A 20,928-nucleotide genomic window follows, 5' to 3' on the forward strand; every position below is an offset into this window, starting at 1 on the left:
GCCGTGCAAGTAGAGTATGTTTTTTCAGAATTTTCAAAAGTCTAGGTGTGAATATTACACTGACGGGTCTCTAGATGATTCACTTTTGGCGCTGGTAGCTCAAAAGTTAAGATAATGGTCTGAATACAGTTTCCAACATATCTGCACAAATAAGAGCTAGAGAGAGAATTTAAAGCTCATATTGATCAGAAAAAGATTCTCCATCATATGATATCATATAAGTGACACTGTTAAAACGTTATTAAAGGTCTGGGTGCATCCTGTAGGACTATAAACACGACCTTAAGCTTACATATCAACAACAACATCATGATGTAGCTATGAAGTACTTTTATATCGTGTAGTACTGCGTTAGATTTTGCAACCAATAAGATTAGAGAAAGGATTTACAGCTTATTTAAAAGAGCCAATCATCGGTCATCACATGGTATACATGACGACAGGATGACTACATTAGTTCAATAATGAAATCATATTAAAAATTTAGCATAGCCTATAGCAGTTTATGCAGCACATGAACAGGGTCTGCATCGCCCCTGCAGCGCTTTCTATTTATCTTAACGCTGAGCTGAGCTAACCGGCTGAAAGTCATCCACAAGTTCAGGATGAGTTTCCATCATCACTCTCGGACACCTTTCGCTTTAGATTTTCTGACATTATTATCATATTTCAGAAACCAAGTAAGATGGCAGAGACTCTAAATGATAGAAATTAAATCATCATTTTTTTGCCCCACTTAAATAAATCTGTAGAAGCTGACATGAGCATTATCCACAATAGAGAAGAGGAAAAGAGGAGGTTTCGATGAGCATGTGATGTGGCCTCTAATGTGCTGAGTCATCAGGAGGCCCCTGTGTTCAACAACCATGTAACTTACAACAATTATTATTTAAGCGAATCACTTAACAGAAAACGTTCCAGAAAGCAAAGATCCAAGTATTTTTTTTGCACGTTTAACCTGAAATTGCTGCATGATCACACATCCTCTGTTACTATATTCGATCCACTGTTCTGTCACCAGCAGCCTAACGCTGAGGTTAAATGAATGAAGTCAAACAGCAGTTCCACACCATCATATATATAGAACTGTGTGAAAGTTGACAGCAGCGTGTAGTTGAACTGAAAGTTTTCATAACTGAATTGTCATCACAAACAAAGCTGTGTTTATTTACATGTAACATCCAACGTACTCACAAAAATTACTCAACATCAGCAGGAGGAGGCGGGTAGAAACATCTGTTCACAGCTGTGTGCATCTGTCTCTCTGCTGGGGATGGTTATTTCCCTCCTGTCTGTGGAATCAGGGCAGCAGGCTAACAAGGACGATTTATAACAATCATGTTTGACTATTCATATGAATCCATGATAAGAAAACAAACTACTTAGAAAACTTAATGGAAAACAGCTTTTTCCATTGAATGAAACCTTTACACTTCCCATGTTGTATTATCTGACTTTTGTGTCAGAGTAGAAAATCGATTGAGATAATAATAACAAACGATATTGGACCTTTTTGTGACTGATTTCTGTTTAGTGACTCATGTCAAAAGAAAGAAGAGACGAACAAGTGGTGCAAGCTGAATAGAATAAAAGTCACTGGGTTTGCTGACAGCTTTACTCAGCGTTCATTGAGTGTGTGAGTGTGCACTCATCACTTCAACAGTGGTTATAAGCACACACACGTATATGCAAAGGGCCAAACAGGGAATACTAGATAAACCTGATAAACATGTTGTGCAGGTTAAGTAGCCGTTTTACTAAAATATCCAGGCTAATAAATTCCAGGCGTGTTTGCGTTTTGTACCAAACATATTTGCTGTTGCAGTTTAGTTGTACAGAAACTTTATTTTCAGGAGACAGCTCTTCTTGGACATCCCTGCAAACCAGTCTATATCCCAACTGCTAACATGGAGGAGGAGGGATTTATGACCTGTAGCCAGCCACCTGGGGGCGATCAAGATGCTTTGGCTTCCATTTTGGGGAGTCGTCACGTCGTCCATCTTTAAATGCAGTGTGTGGTTGAAGTTATCAGAAAACAAACTCACTAGTAAATAATTTCCCAGCATTCTTTATTCATTTGAAATATTTTAAAAATATATTTTCAAAGAGGCACTGAAATAAATATCATACATCTCGTTAAGTCAGCGCCGTAACACACACGAGCAAAAATAAAAACAATCAAAAGGTTCATTCACGTAAAAGATCGAGCAGTTTGTGATCATCAGGCGGCCACGTCAAAATAAAATAAACACACACAAAATATAAAGAAGGCAAAATAAAGTCACTTCTCTCAGCACCTGCATGTTCGCTGCATTTTCCAGCAATAAGTGGAGTCGTCCTGAATTCATCACTTAGGATTAAATCTCACTAGGAAGAAATAAAACACATACTGGCCTCGGGTAACAGGAAAAAAGGGGTTTGATCATTTTGTTCTGGATTACGTTCTTGATCAAACACAGATTGTAACAGTGTGTATACAGTAAAAATACTCAAACAGTATAAGGCAAATGATTCACAAACACGACAAAAACTATATGGAAATAGATACAAAACATGACATTAAATATTAGAGCCCGACCGATTTATCGTTTAGCCAATAGGAGCCTTTCACAGACATATCGGTGTCAACATTTATGTTTGTCGGTGTGAAAACTTTCCTTTTGTAGAATAAACAATGCAGAAAAGATTTGCATTTATGTTTACATTTTACGTAAAAGTAATATTATGTAATAACTTTGTTTGTATAGGTGTTATTAGTTAAAATAAAGATGATGGTTGAACTATAAAATATCAAACCTCAATAATATTTCTTTGTCGTAAGGGTTTGATAACGACATTTTAAAAATAATTGACAATTTTAAAAACTTATTTATCAGCCAATACATCGTATCAGAATTACAGTATCGACCCCTAAAAAACCCACATCAGTCGGGCTCCATTAAATATTAAAATATGGAAGTGTATTGCGTTACCGCAACAACTTCACACTGGCCTTATTTAAACATAGGCATCAAGTAGATGAACATTTTCCACACACTCAGTCTTTATGGTGGAGTTGATGACAGATGAATCTCAGGTGTGATAACCACTACAGCTGATTCAGGATTGTGCCTGTAGCCGATATGACATGTGGCTGTTCGCCTGCTCACTGACACGTCAGCAGAAACGTGACTTCATTGAACCCCGGCTCATTCAAAGGTCCTTTCACAGATAAAAACGTTAATCGTCGAGTGATATGCTTTTAATTGAGCAGGTTTTTAAACCACTTTCTGTCAAAAGGAGTACTTTAGTTTTATTTTTGTCCTTAACTGACGGCGTATTTGTTCAAAAGACAAAAGGTTCCAAGATTTGTTCAGTCAGTCAGCTGTTGCAGAGTGATTCTCTACCGACCTTAAAATATTTGTTCACAAGCTTCAAATGCTGAATTTCCAGTAGTTATGATATTTTCAGTGCTTTCCACCTTTTATCCAGACGTTTCACACAATCTAATCGAAATGATAGATAAACCAAACTCATAGGCAGCAGTCATTGTTCACACAGGCCATAATGTTTCCCCGATGTAAAAATCACAATTGAAACCAACTACTGGATTATGATAGTCTAGAAAAACTTCAAAGCTCAGTTTGTTTACAAGAGATAAATACAAATTTCCACATCATGCATTGATCTATTGGCTACATTGCAACACCAGCAGTTGCTATATATATATATATATATATATATATATATATATATTCAGGGAGAAACTTTGTGGTGCAGCAGAATCACAGAACTGTTTATACCGAGTTCACAGGTCGTGTGGTTTGATCTGCACAGTGATCTGATGACTTTGATCTTTGATCTGTTACACATTTGTTAGGATAAGTTAAGTCACCTGGCTACTGTTAGCTGATTGGAGTAAAAGCTAATAGTGCCCCAGTACTGTCACAGTCTCAGGGTTTCTGCTTAGTGGTTGACAAACCTTTGGGTTGTGACTTCTAACGGCTGATTTCACTGGTTAGAAGTTTCTTGATATTTACATTGTTAGTTGAATTGGTTGTTTACCTACAATCTTTGAAAACAACACTTTCTGATGGGTTTTCACTTAGCTGCTGCTGGTGAGGGTCGGGCACGGCTGACTGTGTCTGAATTGCATCATGTGCACAGCCGTCTGGTGCCACCAGTAAAACATCACAACCACCAGTATGTGCCACACCTGGTGACTGGCGCCCAGGTAGTTCAGCTGGCCTAGGAGAGGAGACGTTTTTTAAAAACATGCTGAAATACTGTACATATTATGTTTTTTGTAAAATGTCCAAAAATTAAATCACATTTCAGGAGCAAATGACACCAGAGAGATTCATTCTTACTGAGGTTCACAGTTCATTCTAAGTTAATGCTAATGTAATGGAACATCTGGCAAACTCCAGCTGCTGCTAAAGATGGTGTGATATAATGAATCTAAGATCCAGAAAAGCTGATAAATGGAGTTTGATCAATTGTTACTAAGAGAAGTTATTTAACAAAAAATGATTCATAAACAAGTTATAAATCAGCAGATATACTGGTTAAAATCAAATGATCCTTTTTTCTTATATTATGTCTTGTGTCTGCATTAATAACAATGTCTTCTTATATTCCACTGTAGAATCAATAATGTGTAAAATATATAAGCTTACATTAACAAATCATGAGTCTGAGCCACTACAGTCTCTGGAAGTACACAATTTTTAACCAGAAGAAAGTCTTTCTGTATTATTATTTTATTTTTTATATATTGGCAGAGTTCACTTGAGATAATGTTTCCTTGGTAAATCCCTGAGTAGAAATCTGCCCTGACTTTCTTTTGACCTCAAACCCTCAGATTCCTCTGCTACAGTTCCTCTGATGCAATGACCTCTAGTGGCGTTGAGGGGATTTGTTCAGGACACAGCAACAAGGTGGAGAATAAACCACAGATGCAGAATAAGTCACGGCCTCTGAGGGCAGCTCAGGGGAGACCATGTGATTTTGTTCTGAACAGCTCAACTATATAACTACACATTAAACTTTGTACTCCATCTAAACTAAGGATCTTTTCTCAGTAGGTTTAATTAAAGACTCACCAGGGAAATAGCGTTCTGGGATTTTGGTGACGTAGAACAGGAACGCAGATCCAGCGATCAGGTACATCACTATCACACGAGGCAGGAACAGCTGCAGATACAACAACAAAAAACAGGATTTGTGTGACTAAACATTCAGGCCAGGGGAGTGAATCATCTACAGTGAAATCAACTACATGGAAAATCAGCAGAGTCGGGTCCAATGATAGCAATAATAAAAAAACATGACCTATTTCCTCACCTGTACAACCTCACAGGTGAATCCTCCGTTGAGCCCGACCCAGTGACAGGCTGGAATCACACTGATGCCAGCCACGCAGCAGAAGATTGCCATACGTATGCGTCGCCAGTCGTTGCTGAGATAGCGGGGGTGGACCTGAGCGCAGAAGACGGCGAGGATCAGGGAGAGCACGGTCAGCAGGTAGAGCTGTCGCCAAAACTGCCAGACGGGAAACAAAAAGAGACCATTTACAATAAAATCACAGCCATCAGAGCACTATCAGGTTTAGATCATTTACCAGCCTTATCTTAAAGATATGTAATAGTTGTGACACATTTAAAAGGCCAACATGACATCACTGTGGTAGTAATTGTCGCCTTGAGTAGTCACACCTACAGCGTTACAGTAGAAAGCGTAGAAGATCCCAGGGACGTAACAGCCCAAGATGCCAACAGAGATGCCCGCGTAGTCGAGTGCCAGCCAGCGACGGGACGTCTTCTCCGATCGGTGGCACGAAAACAGGTGATATCCCACCGAGCACAACATGCACACCTGGGAGGAAAACACAGTAATGTAAGATCCAACATCCAACACATGTTTATTCATGTTTAAACCTCCTTGTACAGAAGCCATTGTTGGTTTAATCAAGTAAGTCTTTATTTAGTTTTGCTTATTTTTTTATTATAAGTTAAAGTCATGTTCTGACCAATATCACACATGAACTTACCTCAAGAAATAATGATTTATAAGGATATTCCAGATACTCATAATGTACGTATGTGGACAGATAATGTGATTATAGGAGGAAGGTGTGAGGAGAACAGAGACTACACAACTATATCAACAAGTTTCCTTTTCCATTATCAGCTGCTACACAACCTACAATACAAACGTGACACAGCTACACCACAACACTTAACACTGTCTCTACATTCAACCGTTCACCAGCTGCCAGTGGGGACTTTGGACAACACTACCATCGAGATTGCTGAATTTTTCCGCTACCGGTACAATAGTTTACACACCTGAGCAGGTGGAGGTGACCTGAAAGCACCTGTGGCAGGGGATTTAAAACCTAAATGAATCAGTTAGTCCACAGGAACATAATGTAATACAGAGCGCTGCAGACATTACTGATACACAAATACTCAGCCAATAAACATGTACGTGACAAAGCAGTACTTCAGGACAACAAACAGTTCTGTAGTAGGTTCTGTAGTAAAATCCTAAACACACATATTTAGATGAGATGATGTCAATTCTTCTTGTGAGTAATGTCTCTGGGAGAGGTACGATAAGGTCATTTCTTTAAGTTTGAAGCACACTTAAAACCAAAATAACAAAAGTAGCAGAGAAGAAAGAAATATAGTCAGTTAAAACAATTTTCACACACATATATATACAGACAAAAGTAATTGTACCTGGAAGCAGAACAGCCCTATAGCGTAGATGACGTAGTCCTCTCTCTTGGCTCCACAGGCTGGAAGGGTTGAGGAGATGTCATTGACGCCCAGATAGAGGAAGAGGAGGAAGCCGAGCAGGTGGCTCCAGATATTCACCGTCTCATTGGACATCATGAAAATACTGCAACGGACAAGATACAAAAAAATGTACACGTGAGCCAAAATATAACTTTGTGCACGAACAAAAAAAGGCAACAAAACGTTGGTTTTCCTTGTCTGATATTGGGCAGGATACACCTGATGAACAAAATTAGGCTTATTTAGGGGCGTGTGTGCAATTTGCTGTGGATCCAAATACAAATCCAGATAATTTAAATGTGGTTTCATAAGGGGACTGTTGGGTAGAGATGTACGATATCTCCTCACCTCCTCAGGCAGAGCGTGGAGGGCAGGTGGGCCCGGTATCCGTCAGTGATGAAGGGGTTCTCCTTGAGGAAGAGGGGCACTTGCTCGTAGGTGTACAGTCGAATCCTCTGGGTAATCAGCACGGGCCAGTGCTGGTAGCTGCCCAGCTCGATGTAGTGGGCCGTCCTCAGCAGCTTCTGGGGCATCTTCAGCAGCATCTTGGTTCTCGGCTCCTCGGGTCCAGGGGCAAGAGGTTGGGGAAGTTAAGGCTGAGGAAGTTTGGAGAGATGGAAAGAAGATTAAACAGGTCGGTGTGAGGCTGTAGCACATTTCCAAGTGTTTACACTAACAAGATGGGACAGCAGCTTTTTTTTCAGCACAATCCAGATGTGAGATGTAGCAGCCAGATGTTTCTACACGTGTTCCTGCCCTTCCTCCTCACTACGTAACACCCTCATCTCTCTGGCTGTGAGATCAAACCTTTTAAAAACACCAACTCGGACACAGTGACTCAAAATACACTGTATTTCAGACGGTTGTGTTGGTTGTGGAGCAAAAGCTAACAGGCTAACGTGCAGCTAGCTAGCGCTGCTCGCGAACCCCTGACAGGCATTGATTGTGCTTTCAGCTCAGACTGATAGAAACCGGGTCGCGGCGCTCACCATCAGTCGCAGCCCGACCGTCGACGTCCTTGTTCGGGCACCTGATCCATGTCCGGCCGGTTAGTTCGCTAACAATTCGTTGAAAACCACATTTCAGTCAAATACAGGTTTTACCACATAACAGCTGCAAAACCTGTCTTCTTCTCCTGCGGTGGCTGTGGCGACATATAGATGGTACGTTACTGCCACCTACTGGTAAAATGTATCCTTAAACAACTTCTCTAAAACCATAATAATAATATAAAGTATACAAATAATATTAACAATACAATTATTGATGTTATTTAATACAATACGATATTATTATTGTATTATTCCATTCCATCTTATTATATATTAGAAATGCTCTAATTTCAAGGGTTCTTGTAAATTGAATATATACCTTTAGAAGGATTTAGAATTAGACATGTAAAGAATGTGAAGAATGTGTTATTATTGTCCATCATCTCGATATAAATTGTGTGTCTTTTATTGTGGTATAGTTGTGATTGTTCCCAGTATGACATAATACGACATTACTCAAAACTGAAACGTAAGCAACGCCCATGGTTTTAATTATAGAGCAACTGGTTTGCGGACAGTGGGAGTTTGTATTAAATAATCAAGACGTGTGACCACAGCCTAGCAGATTAATTTGATTTTGAGGATCTGTGGTCACACACTGTTCAAACATGTCCCACTGTATTTCAATCAGAGCGTACATATGTGCCACATCTGGACGGCAGCGACATTGTCATCTGTGCCTGTAGCCTGGATGAAATACATCCAGTCCTTCTACTGGGAAACAGACAAGCATTTCAAACCATTTTAAATCAAGGCCTCAACCTCAAGTTTCACTTTAAAATGTTCCTTGTTTGACAGTAACATATTATTGATCATCTTGCGCCTGCTCATAATTAAAGCTATACAATGTTTACATTGACTAAAACCTTTTAATGCACTCATACCATCATTTAATACACATTATCCTAAAGTTCAGCCAAACGTCTACTGTAAACTTTGGGATCACTTCTCACTCTCACTGATTTTTTTTGTCTCCATGTGACTCAAGATTATGACAGATTATTATTATGACAGTTCTCTTTTATGAATGTTTCTGGCCCAGTTCATCTTGGGGTCAGGGGCTGAAAAGCTTTTTATATTTATCAGAATAGGGAGGAAAGATTGATTTGATAACTTGAAGGGGACATGAAAGCGGCCTCCTCGTCCTCTAGTCCAACTACACCCTCAAATAAAACAGTGATACATGAGACATGACACATATGAAATATCCGAGTGCGATCCCACAATATTCAACAGAAGAGAAGCCATGTGCTGACACACTGACTGTGGTATGTGATTATTTGGATTGTTTCTGTCATGATCTCATCCACAGGCAGCCAGTGCTTTCTATTCTTGCAGACGGCACAATGAAATGTGTTATTACTGCTCCTCAACACACACACGCCTCAGATTGATGATCTTAGAGACATGTTTGGAAGAATCTAAAATAAATTCATGTCACACTGTGCAGAGCCGCCTGTGTGTTTCTCCTGAGACAAAGGAGCAGGATTAACGTCTGGATCACAATCACGCAGAGGGAGAAAATCACTGTGGCGCACCGAGGGCGTTGTGTTTGCCTGTTTAACTCTGCTTTCCATCTGCAACACATTTAGAGGAACATGATGCACTTGTTTGTCCTGAGAGGAGAAAACCGACCTCAGGCAACAGTATGAGAGGAGGATTTATGAGGCAGACGTCCACTGTACTGATCAATTAGTGACGGACTAACTTCACTAAACAAATGGAATTTAAAAGCACTTAAGCTTCCTCAGGGATTCATCTCTTTATTGAAGAGCAGCGGCCCTCACATCTATTATAACAAATACAGGAATAGTTACAGGTCATATATTTAGTTGCATGAGCTGACATTCTTTGTATTTTTTCCCGAGGTCAGTCAGTCACTATTCACATCCTTCTGCCAACTGCTCTGCTACAGACGTCAAGTCTAATGTGTCACAAGCAACAGAGAGAGCATCTGCCTTCAAAGTAAAAGCACACAGCAAAACTCAACGGAGGACAATGAAATTAAGCAAAATGCCATAAAAAATATTTTCAAACATTCTTTCTTATGACATAACATTACATGCATGACATGAAATTAAAAAAAATTAAGGCATTAATGTTTAACATATACTGATTTGCTATATTTCTCATTGCACTTTATGAATATAAATATTAAATTGATTTGGTTATATTTATGCCTATCCTTTATTTTGAAGAACCCTGCAGGAAGTCCAGCTCTATAGTTATTGCAGATGTGTTGACAGAGGTTTGTGCAGCTGCTGTGAGCCCTGCCCAGTTCATTCTATCATCAGTCTGCTGCTGTCACTGAACACACACACACACACACTCACACACCCACACTGTTACAGTGTTGGACATGTGAGCTGCTGCCTGATGCTGTGAGGATGAAGGACTCTGAGCTGAGCTGAGGACATTTCCTATATTTTCAATACAAACTCTGTGTGGATATGAAACACATGGATTATGGATGTGACATGGACATGTTGCAGGATCCTACTTTGTGTCTGTGTGTTGGTGGACTGGTCGCTGCAGGGTGAAGACGATGCCTCCTGCGATGGAGCCTTCGATATTTATTTTGTGTTGGACAGGTGAGTGGTGGAATAAATCAGATCAACGTGTTCTTGTTCATATTTGTTGCCTCGGTGCAGAGAATGTTGGATCCAGTCTTCTCCATGTAAGGCTGTGTTTGTTATACCACGTCCCTCTGCTGCGACACTGCAACTTTTGAAGTTCATCTCAGGGTATTGTGCTTTTAACAGAAGACCCCGACCTATAAAGATTTGAGGGTGAAGTATTTCTGACAGCAATAGTATTACCAATACCAATAACATTAGCCAATAAATAACTATGTCAATTGATTCATAAGATGTCATTATTTAACCCTTGAATAAAAGTTTTCATATCAGCAAACATAAATGCCAATATAACAATATGTCTGTCGAAAGGCTCTCAACAGACTTTACAACAATATAACAGAAAGAACCCAGAGTAAATTCAGTGTTATCTGATTGTTCAGGTTCAAATAAGAACAGAATAAACTGACCAGCAGCCATTCTGACTCTATTCTCTCATTCTTTGTATGAATATTTGTTTCTGTTTGGACGCTTCTGCGTGAGAACGGCACTGATAATATGTGCATCTCATACAGAAAATGAAGGCTTTAGAAAAATAAAGTCAGCTCACTATAATGGACGCTCCACATTGATGGTGATTAACTTTAAAATCTTCAGTCTGTAGGTGTGCGTTTGATTTTTCACCATCTGTGTTTGCAGGTCGGGCAGCGTGCACGGACACTGGGACGAGATCTATGGATTCGCGGAGCAGCTCACCAACAGGTTTGTCAGGTACGTAGACCCCATCTCTCCCCTCCACCCTCAGGGTTTATTTCTTTACTATAAAAAGCCCATTTAACACTTGAACCACAGAGTATTTACACAGCGAGGAGTATATATATTGGGTCTTTGAATTACTTTACAAATAATAGTAGTGGGTAGAAAAGTAGGGCATGAGTATTTTTGGCCGCATACATCATACATCATACATGGCAACCAACTGCTCCAACACCCCTCTCTCAGTAATGGTGCAGGGTGTGTGTGTGTGTGTGTGTGTGTGTGTGTGTGTGTGTGTGTGTGTGTGTGTGTGTGTGTGTGTGTGTGTGTGTGTGTGTGTGTGTGTGTGTGTGTGTGTGATATCTTTAGGTTTAATTGCAGGTTGCTAAATATGAGAGTAAATCATCCAGCCAGATGTTGAAGGTGGTGTTGACCACATTTACAGACTGGAGGGTAGAGCAAGGAAGTGAACCTGAATGTGGTAGAGACTGAATTCCCTCAGTGGACCAAAATAGTGCTGAAGATCTAATTTTATGGTGTGTTTATGGCATCATATCCTTTGTCATGTTAAATAGAGACAAGTTAAGTCATATATCGTGCCGTCTTTTCATTTAATTGCACTTCAGTGTGTCGCATAGTGCCATCTTCTCTCCAGGGTTTCTACTGGGTCCTAAAAAGTCTCAAAAGTATATATGTCATGTTTCATTGCATTTTATATATCACGTAATATCATCGTATTCCATTTGGGACTTTTCCCACTTGTGTTTACGCCCTCGTGGGCCATTATATTTCCCCTTTCAATCAAAAGCTAATCGACATGCTGCAGCACTTAACAGAATCCTTTTTGTTGCCACACCCAAATCCATTTATAATATTTGACTTTGTGAGTTTGCTTTTTAACTGTAAGATTCACATGTTTTATATATGTGTGTGTTTCAGTCCCAGGATGAGGGTTTCCTACATCGTCTTTTCAGCAAGAGCAGTTGTAATACTGCCACTGACAGGAGACAGGTGAGGTGCTGAATTTTTTAAACTTCAAACTTCCTCCCTCAGCCGATTCCTTTCAGAAAAAACAACAGCACCGATCATACAGTAACGTGTCTCTTTCCCATTTTTTATCCAAACTGCTCTGTCCCTGTTTTGTGATCTGGCTGCAAAGGTCGGAAATAGACGAGGGTTTGAAGAAGCTGAGCCAAATCAAACCTGCAGGTGAAACGTACATGCACGAGGGCATGAAAGCGGTAGGTGCGCTCATGAGAAGATAGACAGGAACCACATTTATCACACAGATGTCAATCAAGTTAATATATTTGCTCTGATTTTAGAAGATAGTTACAGATGTTTGTCAGCTGCTGGAGTTTTTGCAGTTCACTCCTCTGAATATATTTTGCCAACTTTCACTCGTCAGGTGTCGGAGCAGATGAAGGCACAAACTTCTCCATCGTCCACCATCATCATCATCCTCACTGATGGCAAGCTGGAGGTCTACCCCTATGAACTGACTCTACAGGAGGTATCTCTCTTTCTCTGCACACACACACACACACACTTGTTTTACCAAGTTACAACACAATAATAAAAGATTCAGGGATGGACTTGTTGATTTTTGTATCATGTTGCATCAACGGAAACAGAAGACGTGCATCTCTTTAAACCATTTCTTGAAAATTGTCTTGGCTGCAATTTAAAATGTATAGAATTTGATTTACAGTAAATTGTCTATAATAAGCTATTTATCACTCACTTCTCTCTCTCTCTCTCTCTCTCTCTCTCTCTCTCTCTCTCTCTGTGTGATGCTTCCCAGGCCGACATAGCCCGAGGGTTTGGAGCCAGAGTTTACTGTGTAGGTGTCATGGACTTTGACCACAAACAGGTAGGGGAATGTTTTTTACTCTTCTCTCTTTACTTTGTTGGTTTCTGTCATGAAGCTCTGTGAGAAACAGCACAATCTCAGTGGTACCGATACTGTTGGCTGTGTAAACACTGCAGTTTTATTTGCCTTTCTGAGTGTGTGTTTGTGTGTGTTTGTGTCAGCGTGTGTTAGGTTGTGGTCAGAACCTCAACCGGGCTGTTGTTTTTGGGCCTCATTTATTTACACGCCTTGACCTTCAGAGCAGCAGGCGGCTTGTGGAGATTTGTAGTTTATGATCTACGCTGCATGAGGCTTATGCAGAAACGGGGAATACTTAGATATCAGGTTGTTGAAAGGGAGCATGCATTGTGTAAGGAATGAAAATACTGAAGGATGAAACCAAATGTGGTCAATGTTGTGGCTCACAATACAACAGAATGGAACTCAGTAGAATGCATACACCTCTCAAGGCCCAACAGCCCCTTAAAGATAAACATGTAACAATTCTACATTAAAATGTCTACACACGACTTGTAGTTATTTATCCAAAATGTTTCCAACAATGCTGATACCTAGAGAAATCCACAATTTCATTCAAGTTAACGGATGATTCATTTTGGTCGTCTTTAATTGCAACATATCCTCTGTGGCTCTGCTTGTCTCTGCTATAGCTTCCGGGGGAAACAACGTTAATGAAGGACAAACAAACTGTTAGCCACTTAGCCAGTCGGCAGTTTTTTCCTTGTTTGTATTGCTCACTCGTAATAGATTACAGTTCTTCATTGCCCTTTGCTGTGTAACGTGAATAAAACATTGTGTCCATTACCTCATTACCTCAAAACTATTAAGAACAACTGCAGTGTTTATGATATTTGATCTTCTCTACAGTCATAAATTCTCCTTAATAACATTTGCAGAGCAGAGAAAAAGCTGCAATTGCTTGTGCTGAGAAATATAATACCGCAAATCCTGTCATGAATCATTCACTGCATTTGTGTTTTGCTGTTGCAGCAGCAGCATTAACCACATCATTATTCTGTGTAAGTATTATTAAGCACATCTACTGTCAATGGCTTTGAGGACCAGAGAGTCCTCGGTAGTCAACGGGTTCAAGTGATCTCCTGCCCCGCTCCTGTCTGAACGTACACTGTGGTCTGAGGAGGAAGTAATTACATCACTCTCTAATTAAATAATGCCAGCCAAGCTTCCTGTGCTGCTGTCATTAAAGCAGGAGATGAAAGCGGCAGCCTGCTGACCCGAACTTTCATCTCCTACAAACCGAAATGATGATGAAGCACTGAACCGAAACCAGCAGAAGGATCTTGAAAGTAGATTAACTTGAGCAGTGCTCATTCTAAACCTGCCTGTTTGGAACGGGCTGTTTCCTTGTGCTGTGCTGATGCTCTGGAGCTACTTCAGAATGATTCCTCGTCATTAGTGACTCCTACAATATACTGTCACTCTTTATTGTGCTGGACGTTGTGTGCAGAGCTTTTTAAAAACAGTCTATGGTGCAGAGTGAAGTTAGGAATCTTTTGGGTTCATCCTACCTGGTTTATCTGCAATGGAGATTTTACAGTCTCAGTGAAATGAAACAGAATTTGCTTTATTACTCTTCACATGCGTGGCTTTTATATAGGTTTGAATGATTTACTTAACTGCTGTAATTTCTTTTCGTACATTACATGTCGGCGTTATTTCCGAGGTCTGTTTCAGCAACCGACACAATCTTCAGACCCAAGTTCACAACTTTTCAAAAGATGGGTAAATTGCACTTGTTATAATTTTTTTCTTCCAGCTTGCTGAAATAGCAGATAGCACCGAACAAGTTTTCCCCGTTTTGTCCGGGTTTCACGCCCTCAAAGACATCGTGAACTCGGTGAGGTCACATCACACGTAACGTGTACTTTATAAGAGTGAATACAGACGTCTGACTCCGGCTGTATCTCCACACAGATCCTGAAGCAGACGTGCACAGATGTGTTCACGATAGAGCCGTCGAGTGTCTGTGTGAACGGTGAGTTAGTCAGAGAGAGAATTCATCCGGTTTAAGAGGCCTGCTGACATTGAACTGCTTAACTTACCTTTATTTATTCTTCACACTTGCATGGCTGTTTACTAGCAGGCTTAGTTTTCACGATAACCATACATTTAGTTTAATGTTGCTTATTATTGTTGATTCATGTTCTTTCTGGTGCAGTGTCATAGTTGTGTGATGTGTCCAATGTCTTCTAGAGTCTTTCAACGTGGTGCTGAGAGGCAGCGGCTTCAGTGGATCCAGGAGGACAGACAATGTCCTCTGCGTCCTCACCGTCAATCAGAACACGTATAGTGAGTGCACGACACAATCACAACGTTAAATCTAGTAACTTGTTTGTCTGGTTGTGCAGCTTTGTGTCTATCTTCATCTATGAAGTGTATCGCAGTGTTTTTGATGATGTCTGTGCTGCAGTGGAAAGTCAGAGTCACAACATCCAGGGACAAACAGTGGCTGCTTCTTGTTGGAGAACAGAGGAGACATTATGAGGCTGAGCAGGAGGAGGGAGGACATGTTGTACGTGTGGTTGGTCTATTAATGGATCAATGGAGGGGGGGGGGGCAGTGTCACTAAGAGGACATGATGAGATAGCATGTGACTGTATCGCATCATATCTTCCTTAATCTTTTTCTTAATCTTCCTAAAACTTTTCCTTTTGCTCTGTCGCTTTCTTTTTATTTTAACCTGGCTGTGATATTTAGGTTTTAGATATTGAAAATATTCTAATGATGGAAAAATGCAAACACACTGCCTCTAAATTTCAATGTGAATTTCCGTTCCTAAAGAAAGGCATTTAACACAGAACAGTAAAAGTTATTTCTTTTGGTTTTATTTTATTATACATATTTAACATCATGACGGCAATTATGTGTAGTATGTAAAATCAGATGTGGGCACGTTTCAGGAGATAGAACACCATCAACAGTCTGTCGGCCAGTCAGTGTTCGTATTGGTCTGAACGCCAAGTGATGTGTTTTCATTTTTGTATTTACTATTGAATTTAGTTTGTTTATTTTTATTCATCGTAATATTTCTTTGTGTCTTTCCAATTCTTCTTCTTAGACCAGAAGCCAAGCGTTGTTAGAGACGGCTATCTGCTGTGTCCAGCTCCTGCTCTGCACGAGGCTGGAGAGTAAGTCAACACACACGCACGCACGCACGCACGCACGCACGCACGCACGCACGCACGCACACACACACACACACACGTTACTTTGACCATGGTTAATATTTGATTTAGGTCAGATTAAAAGTGTGGCAACAAATTACACTACTGTATAGTAAGAGAAATAGAGTATACACATAGTATATAGCCGATAACATTGTGGTCGATTTTATTTTAAGGCAGTGGTGCATCGTGGCAGTTTCCCTCCAAGTCAACACTAGCTGCATGAATTTGTGTGAAATCCATTTTATTAGGTCACATGGTCTGTTTTTATTTTCATTTCTGTCCTTGATCACCACTTGAGTTTGTAATTTGTAACACGACTCTCTTTGAAAGAACAATCCAGTTCTGGAACGTTATTAGCATGATATCATTTTATAACATCATTGCACTGGTATTTGTCTGACGGCAGCGACTTCACCCAGGCTCGGGTGACACTCACTTCAGGAAAACACTCACTTAAATAAAATAAATTCTTTCTTTGTAATGTAAAAGAAAAAGCACCTTTACATTAATGTAGTTTCAATGTATAGTATCAACATTTCTCTACTCGGCCTCGGGTTGAAATTAGAAAAGTGTATCTGCTGTGAGAGAGAAAAGTGTTTACAGTGAAAATCTGTTCGGCTTCAAGTTTTGGATGAACTGCAGCCAGCCGGACCAGAATATCTCAGTGGCATTTAGAACACGAGCCAAAGCTGATTCAACTTCAAACAGCTCCCTCTCTCTCTCTCTCTGTATCAGTCCTCTCTTTCCACCATATCTCACCCACTCTCTCACACTCCCTCCGTACTGAAACACTCACGCAGAGTTTGAGCTTTTCTCAGAGACGGAGCCGAATCAAATATCATCCGAGTTGAGCCTCGACAGTTAAAAACAAACATTGTAAGTTTATTGGAAAACAAGGGAAAGGGGTTGAAATAAGATAAGAGTATGAATAACAATGACGTCCTTTTTCAATGTTGTGGCACCAATGGTTCTTAAGGTCAAAGGGGAAGCTGACTGGGTTTCAGAGAAGAAGAAAGTGCTACTCGACGTGTTTTGAGAAATTGATTAAAAATACACAGAAGGTTGAATAATACTGCACATGTTCCTTTAATGAGCTCTTTTCTGAATTTTCCAGTACACGTACATGGATGCATTAGATGTACAGGTACCATTTCTTCTCGTGCTGCTATTTTCAGTGATTATTTCTGTGATGATTCCAGATCCATTGAAGTGCTGGTTAGTCTGAACAACGGAGAATCGTTCATCTCCAGTCCCATCACCATTTATGCCACAACATGTGTAAGTATCCATCACATAGCACTTTTAAAACACAATTTTAGGTTTGAATGGAGTTAAGAATCAAATATTGAATAAATAGAATATTGAATAATGAATAATATGACTTGTGTGTTTTCTGCAGTCTGATGGGACCTGGGTGCTCTGGTTGCTGTTGGCTCTGCTGCTGTTGCTGGCTCTGGGTTTGTTCTGGTGGTTCTGGCCTCTCTGCTGCACTGTGGTGAGTTTACATACATATATATATCTGTATTACTCAGATTCAGGCCTTGTGGAAAGCTACGCACCATAATTCAGTGCTGTTGTTATTTGAGGAAGTATTTAAAACGTGTGCCATTTTGTTTTTCGTAGTAATATTCCGACTTTTCCTTCCAGGTGATCAGAGACCCACCCCCAGATCGCCCCCCTCCTCCGCCTCCTGTCATTGTGAGTAGAACAATAACCGGTTAAAAACATTTTCCCTTTACATGACTTTCTGAAAGGGCGTTTTGAGTTGGAGGTTTTGACTCACTACCAACTTGGTCGACCTCCAAGGTGCATGGAGGATGGGAAATAAGTCTTAAGTGTAACGTTTAGCTAGAAGGAAATGTGTCATGAAAGCTTGGGATGGTGAAGGTGAATTAAAGAAAACAGAACTGAAACATGTGCAAACAGACAAATTGACAAATACAAGGGGAAACACAGGGATTACATACTGGAGGGAAGCAGCTGGATCATTGAACACTGCAGGTGAAACACATTAGGAGAGTTAGAGATGATCACATGGGCGGGAGACAGGACAAAGACAGGAAATAAAGCAAGAGAGTTTCAAAATAAAACCAGAGACGTTTTGTTTGCACTGTGAAGTTAAGCTGATGTAAGTAATCGAACCAACAACATCTGTGTCTGAAACATAGATACAGATGTTAATCCAGTGAACGTGCTCAACAACATGTTTCTGTTTAATCTTCTCTCTTTGATTATTTTGTTTCCAAGTAAATAGAACAAGTGAAATTAGTGATTTAGATCATAATTAGGGGGAAAAATCGTTTTCATTTGAGAGATATCCCCAGTGACCATTAACAGTACTGCATCAATAAAGAATTGGCTTCTGTTTCGTGTGGACTTATTTAAAATAGTTTTTCATGGAAATTTCGCACAATTATATTCTTTGATTTTGTGTCAGAACTTGAATTAACCTTTATTGTTTTTAAGGAGCTGGAAGACGATCACTCGCCCAAAAACAAGTGGCCCACAGTAGATGCTTCATACTACGGAGGCCGAGGTCCTGGAGGAATCACACGCATGGAGGTAAATACAAATATAGACATAATAATCATATATAACATCCACACTGGTTATTTAGGAGATAGAGTCTGTGTTTTATAATCAGGCGTATTTATGACATCTGTCACTTGTACTCATTTTCTTCCTGTAGGTCCGTTGGGGACAGATGGGGTCCACAGAGGAGGGGTCCCGGTTAGAGAAAGCCAAAAATGCTGTGGTCACCATGCCTGAGGACGTGGAGGAGCCCATCCTGCCCCGACCCCCGCCAAGACCCCCTCCAGTGTACAGCCCCCCACCACAGTCCAACTGGTACACTCCCATCAAGGTGAGACCAGTCTTTATTATAAAGAGCCTGTCTGTGGATTTCTTCTTACTGTACAACTGTACAAATAAGTATTGTTCAATATCTGTATCTTTACATTGTGTTTTTGATTGACTCAACACCTGATTTGACTTTCAGGGGCGATTTGATGCGTTGCGGGCGTTAATGAGAAGACAGTATGACAGAGTGGCAATCATGAGGCCGACACATCAGGACAAGGTAACAAAATATCTGCAGATACTTTGTCTTTATGTCAGATGAAGGAAAACTCTGCTGCTCTGAATTTATTTTTGCCATAAAGTGTCACCTATTAATTTGATCAGAAAATGGACCCATGATCTCAACACCAGTTATTTTGATTAGATAAAACTGTAATAAAAAACAATCATCTCTTGCACAGGGCGTCACCACCCTACAGTCTTTTAGAATATTGTTTTCTTATTATTTTTATTGATCTTTATATTTTATCGCTCTGTGTGAAAATATTATTTGGTCGTGTACTTTCAAAATAAGAAGTTGGACAATTTCAGGTTTCTTCATATTAAAAGCTTTACTGAGAAGATGTTATTTCCTTAATTGACAAATGACATTGACATGCTGCCAAACAATAGTTTATATTAATACTAATTCAGATAAATCAACACATAACATGCATCACCTCTTGTTTGCTTGTGATATTTTGTGTCATATTCTGATAAAAAACTCAAAAACAGCCACTTTAAGTCATAAATTTAATTTCTGGTCATTGTGTTTAAATTTGACTGTATTGCTTGCTGTCGTCTGCAGGGTCGCTGCATTAACTTCACCAGAGTTCAGAGTCACTGATGTTCAAACATGACGATCAACACTTTTCACTTCCTTCCCGTTTTGTTTGAAGATGACCAACATGGTTGGGATGTATATTGTAAATAAAACACTTTTACTTATATTCTGTTGTTGTACGTTCAGAAATATTTTTACCTACCTACTCGTGTATCAGTTAAAACCAAATCATGTTTTTTCATCTTTTTTCAGGTATTTTGTTTATTTGAAAGAAAAAATAGAATTCTTTTTTCACAAAGGCCTTCAGTACAAGTACCCTGACCGGGCGACACAGGTCATACATGACAAAAAAAACAACAAGATTGAAAAAAGCATACATGAGAAACACTTTATAAAACATACGACACATAAAGAGCTTCTTATTTTTTTTTAAACGTAAAAATATTTGTACTGTAGCATCACTTTCACTCACAGGCAGATTTAAAAAAAACACGCTCACATGATCACAGATGAGATGAAGTGGAGGATGAGCTTCTCGTTTGTATTCAAGCTACAAACACACACTCACACACGCACTCGCACTCACACACGCACACACGCACACACACACACACACACACACACACACATCAGTTTCAGACCCAAAACGCTTCTATGCCAAACATGAACTTGTGATATTAACAAAAATAGCTTAGCCACATGGAGCCAGCCAACCAGCAACAAGCTCACAGTGACACCTCAGAGAAAATACGTGAAGAGAAAACCTTCTTATACAAAATACAACGTAATACTGTAAAGAACGACGCCTCAAAATAGGAGTCACCAAATCCTATAATACAACACACAGGACCACACTGAGTTGCATGATTATCATGATGTTGCCGTCACAACTTTGCATCACAGACATGGAGTAAAAGTGCCCACATCACAAAATATTAAAAACAGCAAATCTGGAAATTTAGAGCCTGAAAGATAGAAATTAGCCGACACGAGCCTTTAACAGACTCAGCGGTAGTTGTGTTTATGTGAAAATATGAAAACTTTTATTTTACGAATAATATAAATGCAGAAAAGAT

The 20,928-nt window shown here is 39.8% G+C and overlaps 2 protein-coding genes across 5 annotated transcripts; one reads left to right on the forward strand and one right to left on the reverse strand.

Annotated features, from left to right (window-relative positions):
- Positions 1–3,839: 3,839 nt before the first annotated feature.
- On the reverse strand, positions 3,840–7,925 carry LOC117771733 (progestin and adipoQ receptor family member 3-like). 3 transcript variants are annotated; one of them, XM_034602447.1, is made up of 7 exons: positions 7,775–7,925; positions 7,134–7,381; positions 6,726–6,888; positions 5,701–5,856; positions 5,326–5,523; positions 5,085–5,175; positions 3,840–4,227 (listed from the first exon to the last, which is right to left on the reverse strand). In XM_034602447.1, the coding sequence occupies exons 2-7, from the start codon at positions 7,328–7,330 to the stop codon at positions 4,085–4,087; spliced, it is 948 nt and encodes a 315-aa protein (XP_034458338.1). In that variant the 5' UTR covers positions 7,331–7,381; positions 7,775–7,925; the 3' UTR covers positions 3,840–4,084. The 3 variants fall into 3 exon arrangements, with proteins under 3 accessions (XP_034458338.1, XP_034458339.1, XP_034458337.1); XM_034602448.1 differs by having other exon boundaries at positions 7,134–7,390; XM_034602446.1 differs by having other exon boundaries at positions 7,685–7,925.
- A 2,195-nt stretch (positions 7,926–10,120) lies between these two features.
- On the forward strand, positions 10,121–20,024 carry LOC117771729 (anthrax toxin receptor 2-like). Of its 2 annotated transcripts, XM_034602441.1 has the most exons (17): positions 10,121–10,428; positions 11,113–11,184; positions 12,109–12,180; positions 12,329–12,410; positions 12,578–12,682; positions 12,974–13,042; positions 14,820–14,900; positions 14,978–15,038; positions 15,257–15,352; positions 16,122–16,191; positions 17,430–17,508; positions 17,630–17,725; positions 17,878–17,928; positions 18,697–18,792; positions 18,920–19,093; positions 19,229–19,309; positions 19,877–20,024. In XM_034602441.1, the coding sequence occupies exons 1-17, from the start codon at positions 10,304–10,306 to the stop codon at positions 19,913–19,915; spliced, it is 1,449 nt and encodes a 482-aa protein (XP_034458332.1). In that variant the 5' UTR covers positions 10,121–10,303; the 3' UTR covers positions 19,916–20,024. The 2 variants fall into 2 exon arrangements, with proteins under 2 accessions (XP_034458332.1, XP_034458333.1); XM_034602442.1 differs by lacking the exons at positions 10,121–10,428; positions 19,877–20,024 and adding an exon at positions 19,616–19,769 and having other exon boundaries at positions 11,095–11,184; positions 19,229–19,341.
- The last annotated feature ends 904 nt before the right edge of the window (positions 20,025–20,928 follow it).

This window comes from Hippoglossus hippoglossus, chromosome 12 (assembly GCF_009819705.1).
Source record: "Hippoglossus hippoglossus isolate fHipHip1 chromosome 12, fHipHip1.pri, whole genome shotgun sequence".
Taxonomy (NCBI): domain Eukaryota; kingdom Metazoa; phylum Chordata; class Actinopteri; order Pleuronectiformes; family Pleuronectidae; genus Hippoglossus; species Hippoglossus hippoglossus.

Coding starts and splice junctions, on each gene's coding strand:
- LOC117771733 (XM_034602447.1), bottom strand. CDS start 7,330: ATGCTGCTGAAGATGCCCCAGAAGCTGCTGAGGACGGCCCACTACATC. Junction 6,889..7,133: donor TCCACGCTCTGCCTGAGGAG/GTGAGGAGATAT, acceptor TGTCCGTTGCAG/TATTTTCATGATGTCCAATG. Junction 5,524..5,700: donor ACGCTTTCTACTGTAACGCT/GTAGGTGTGACT, acceptor CCCGTCTGGCAG/TTTTGGCGACAGCTCTACCT.
- LOC117771729 (XM_034602441.1), top strand. CDS start 10,304: ATGGATGTGACATGGACATGTTGCAGGATCCTACTTTGTGTCTGTGTG. Junction 15,039..15,256: donor GTCGAGTGTCTGTGTGAACG/GTGAGTTAGTCA, acceptor AATGTCTTCTAG/AGTCTTTCAACGTGGTGCTG. Junction 19,310..19,876: donor GGCCGACACATCAGGACAAG/GTAACAAAATAT, acceptor TGTCGTCTGCAG/GGTCGCTGCATTAACTTCAC.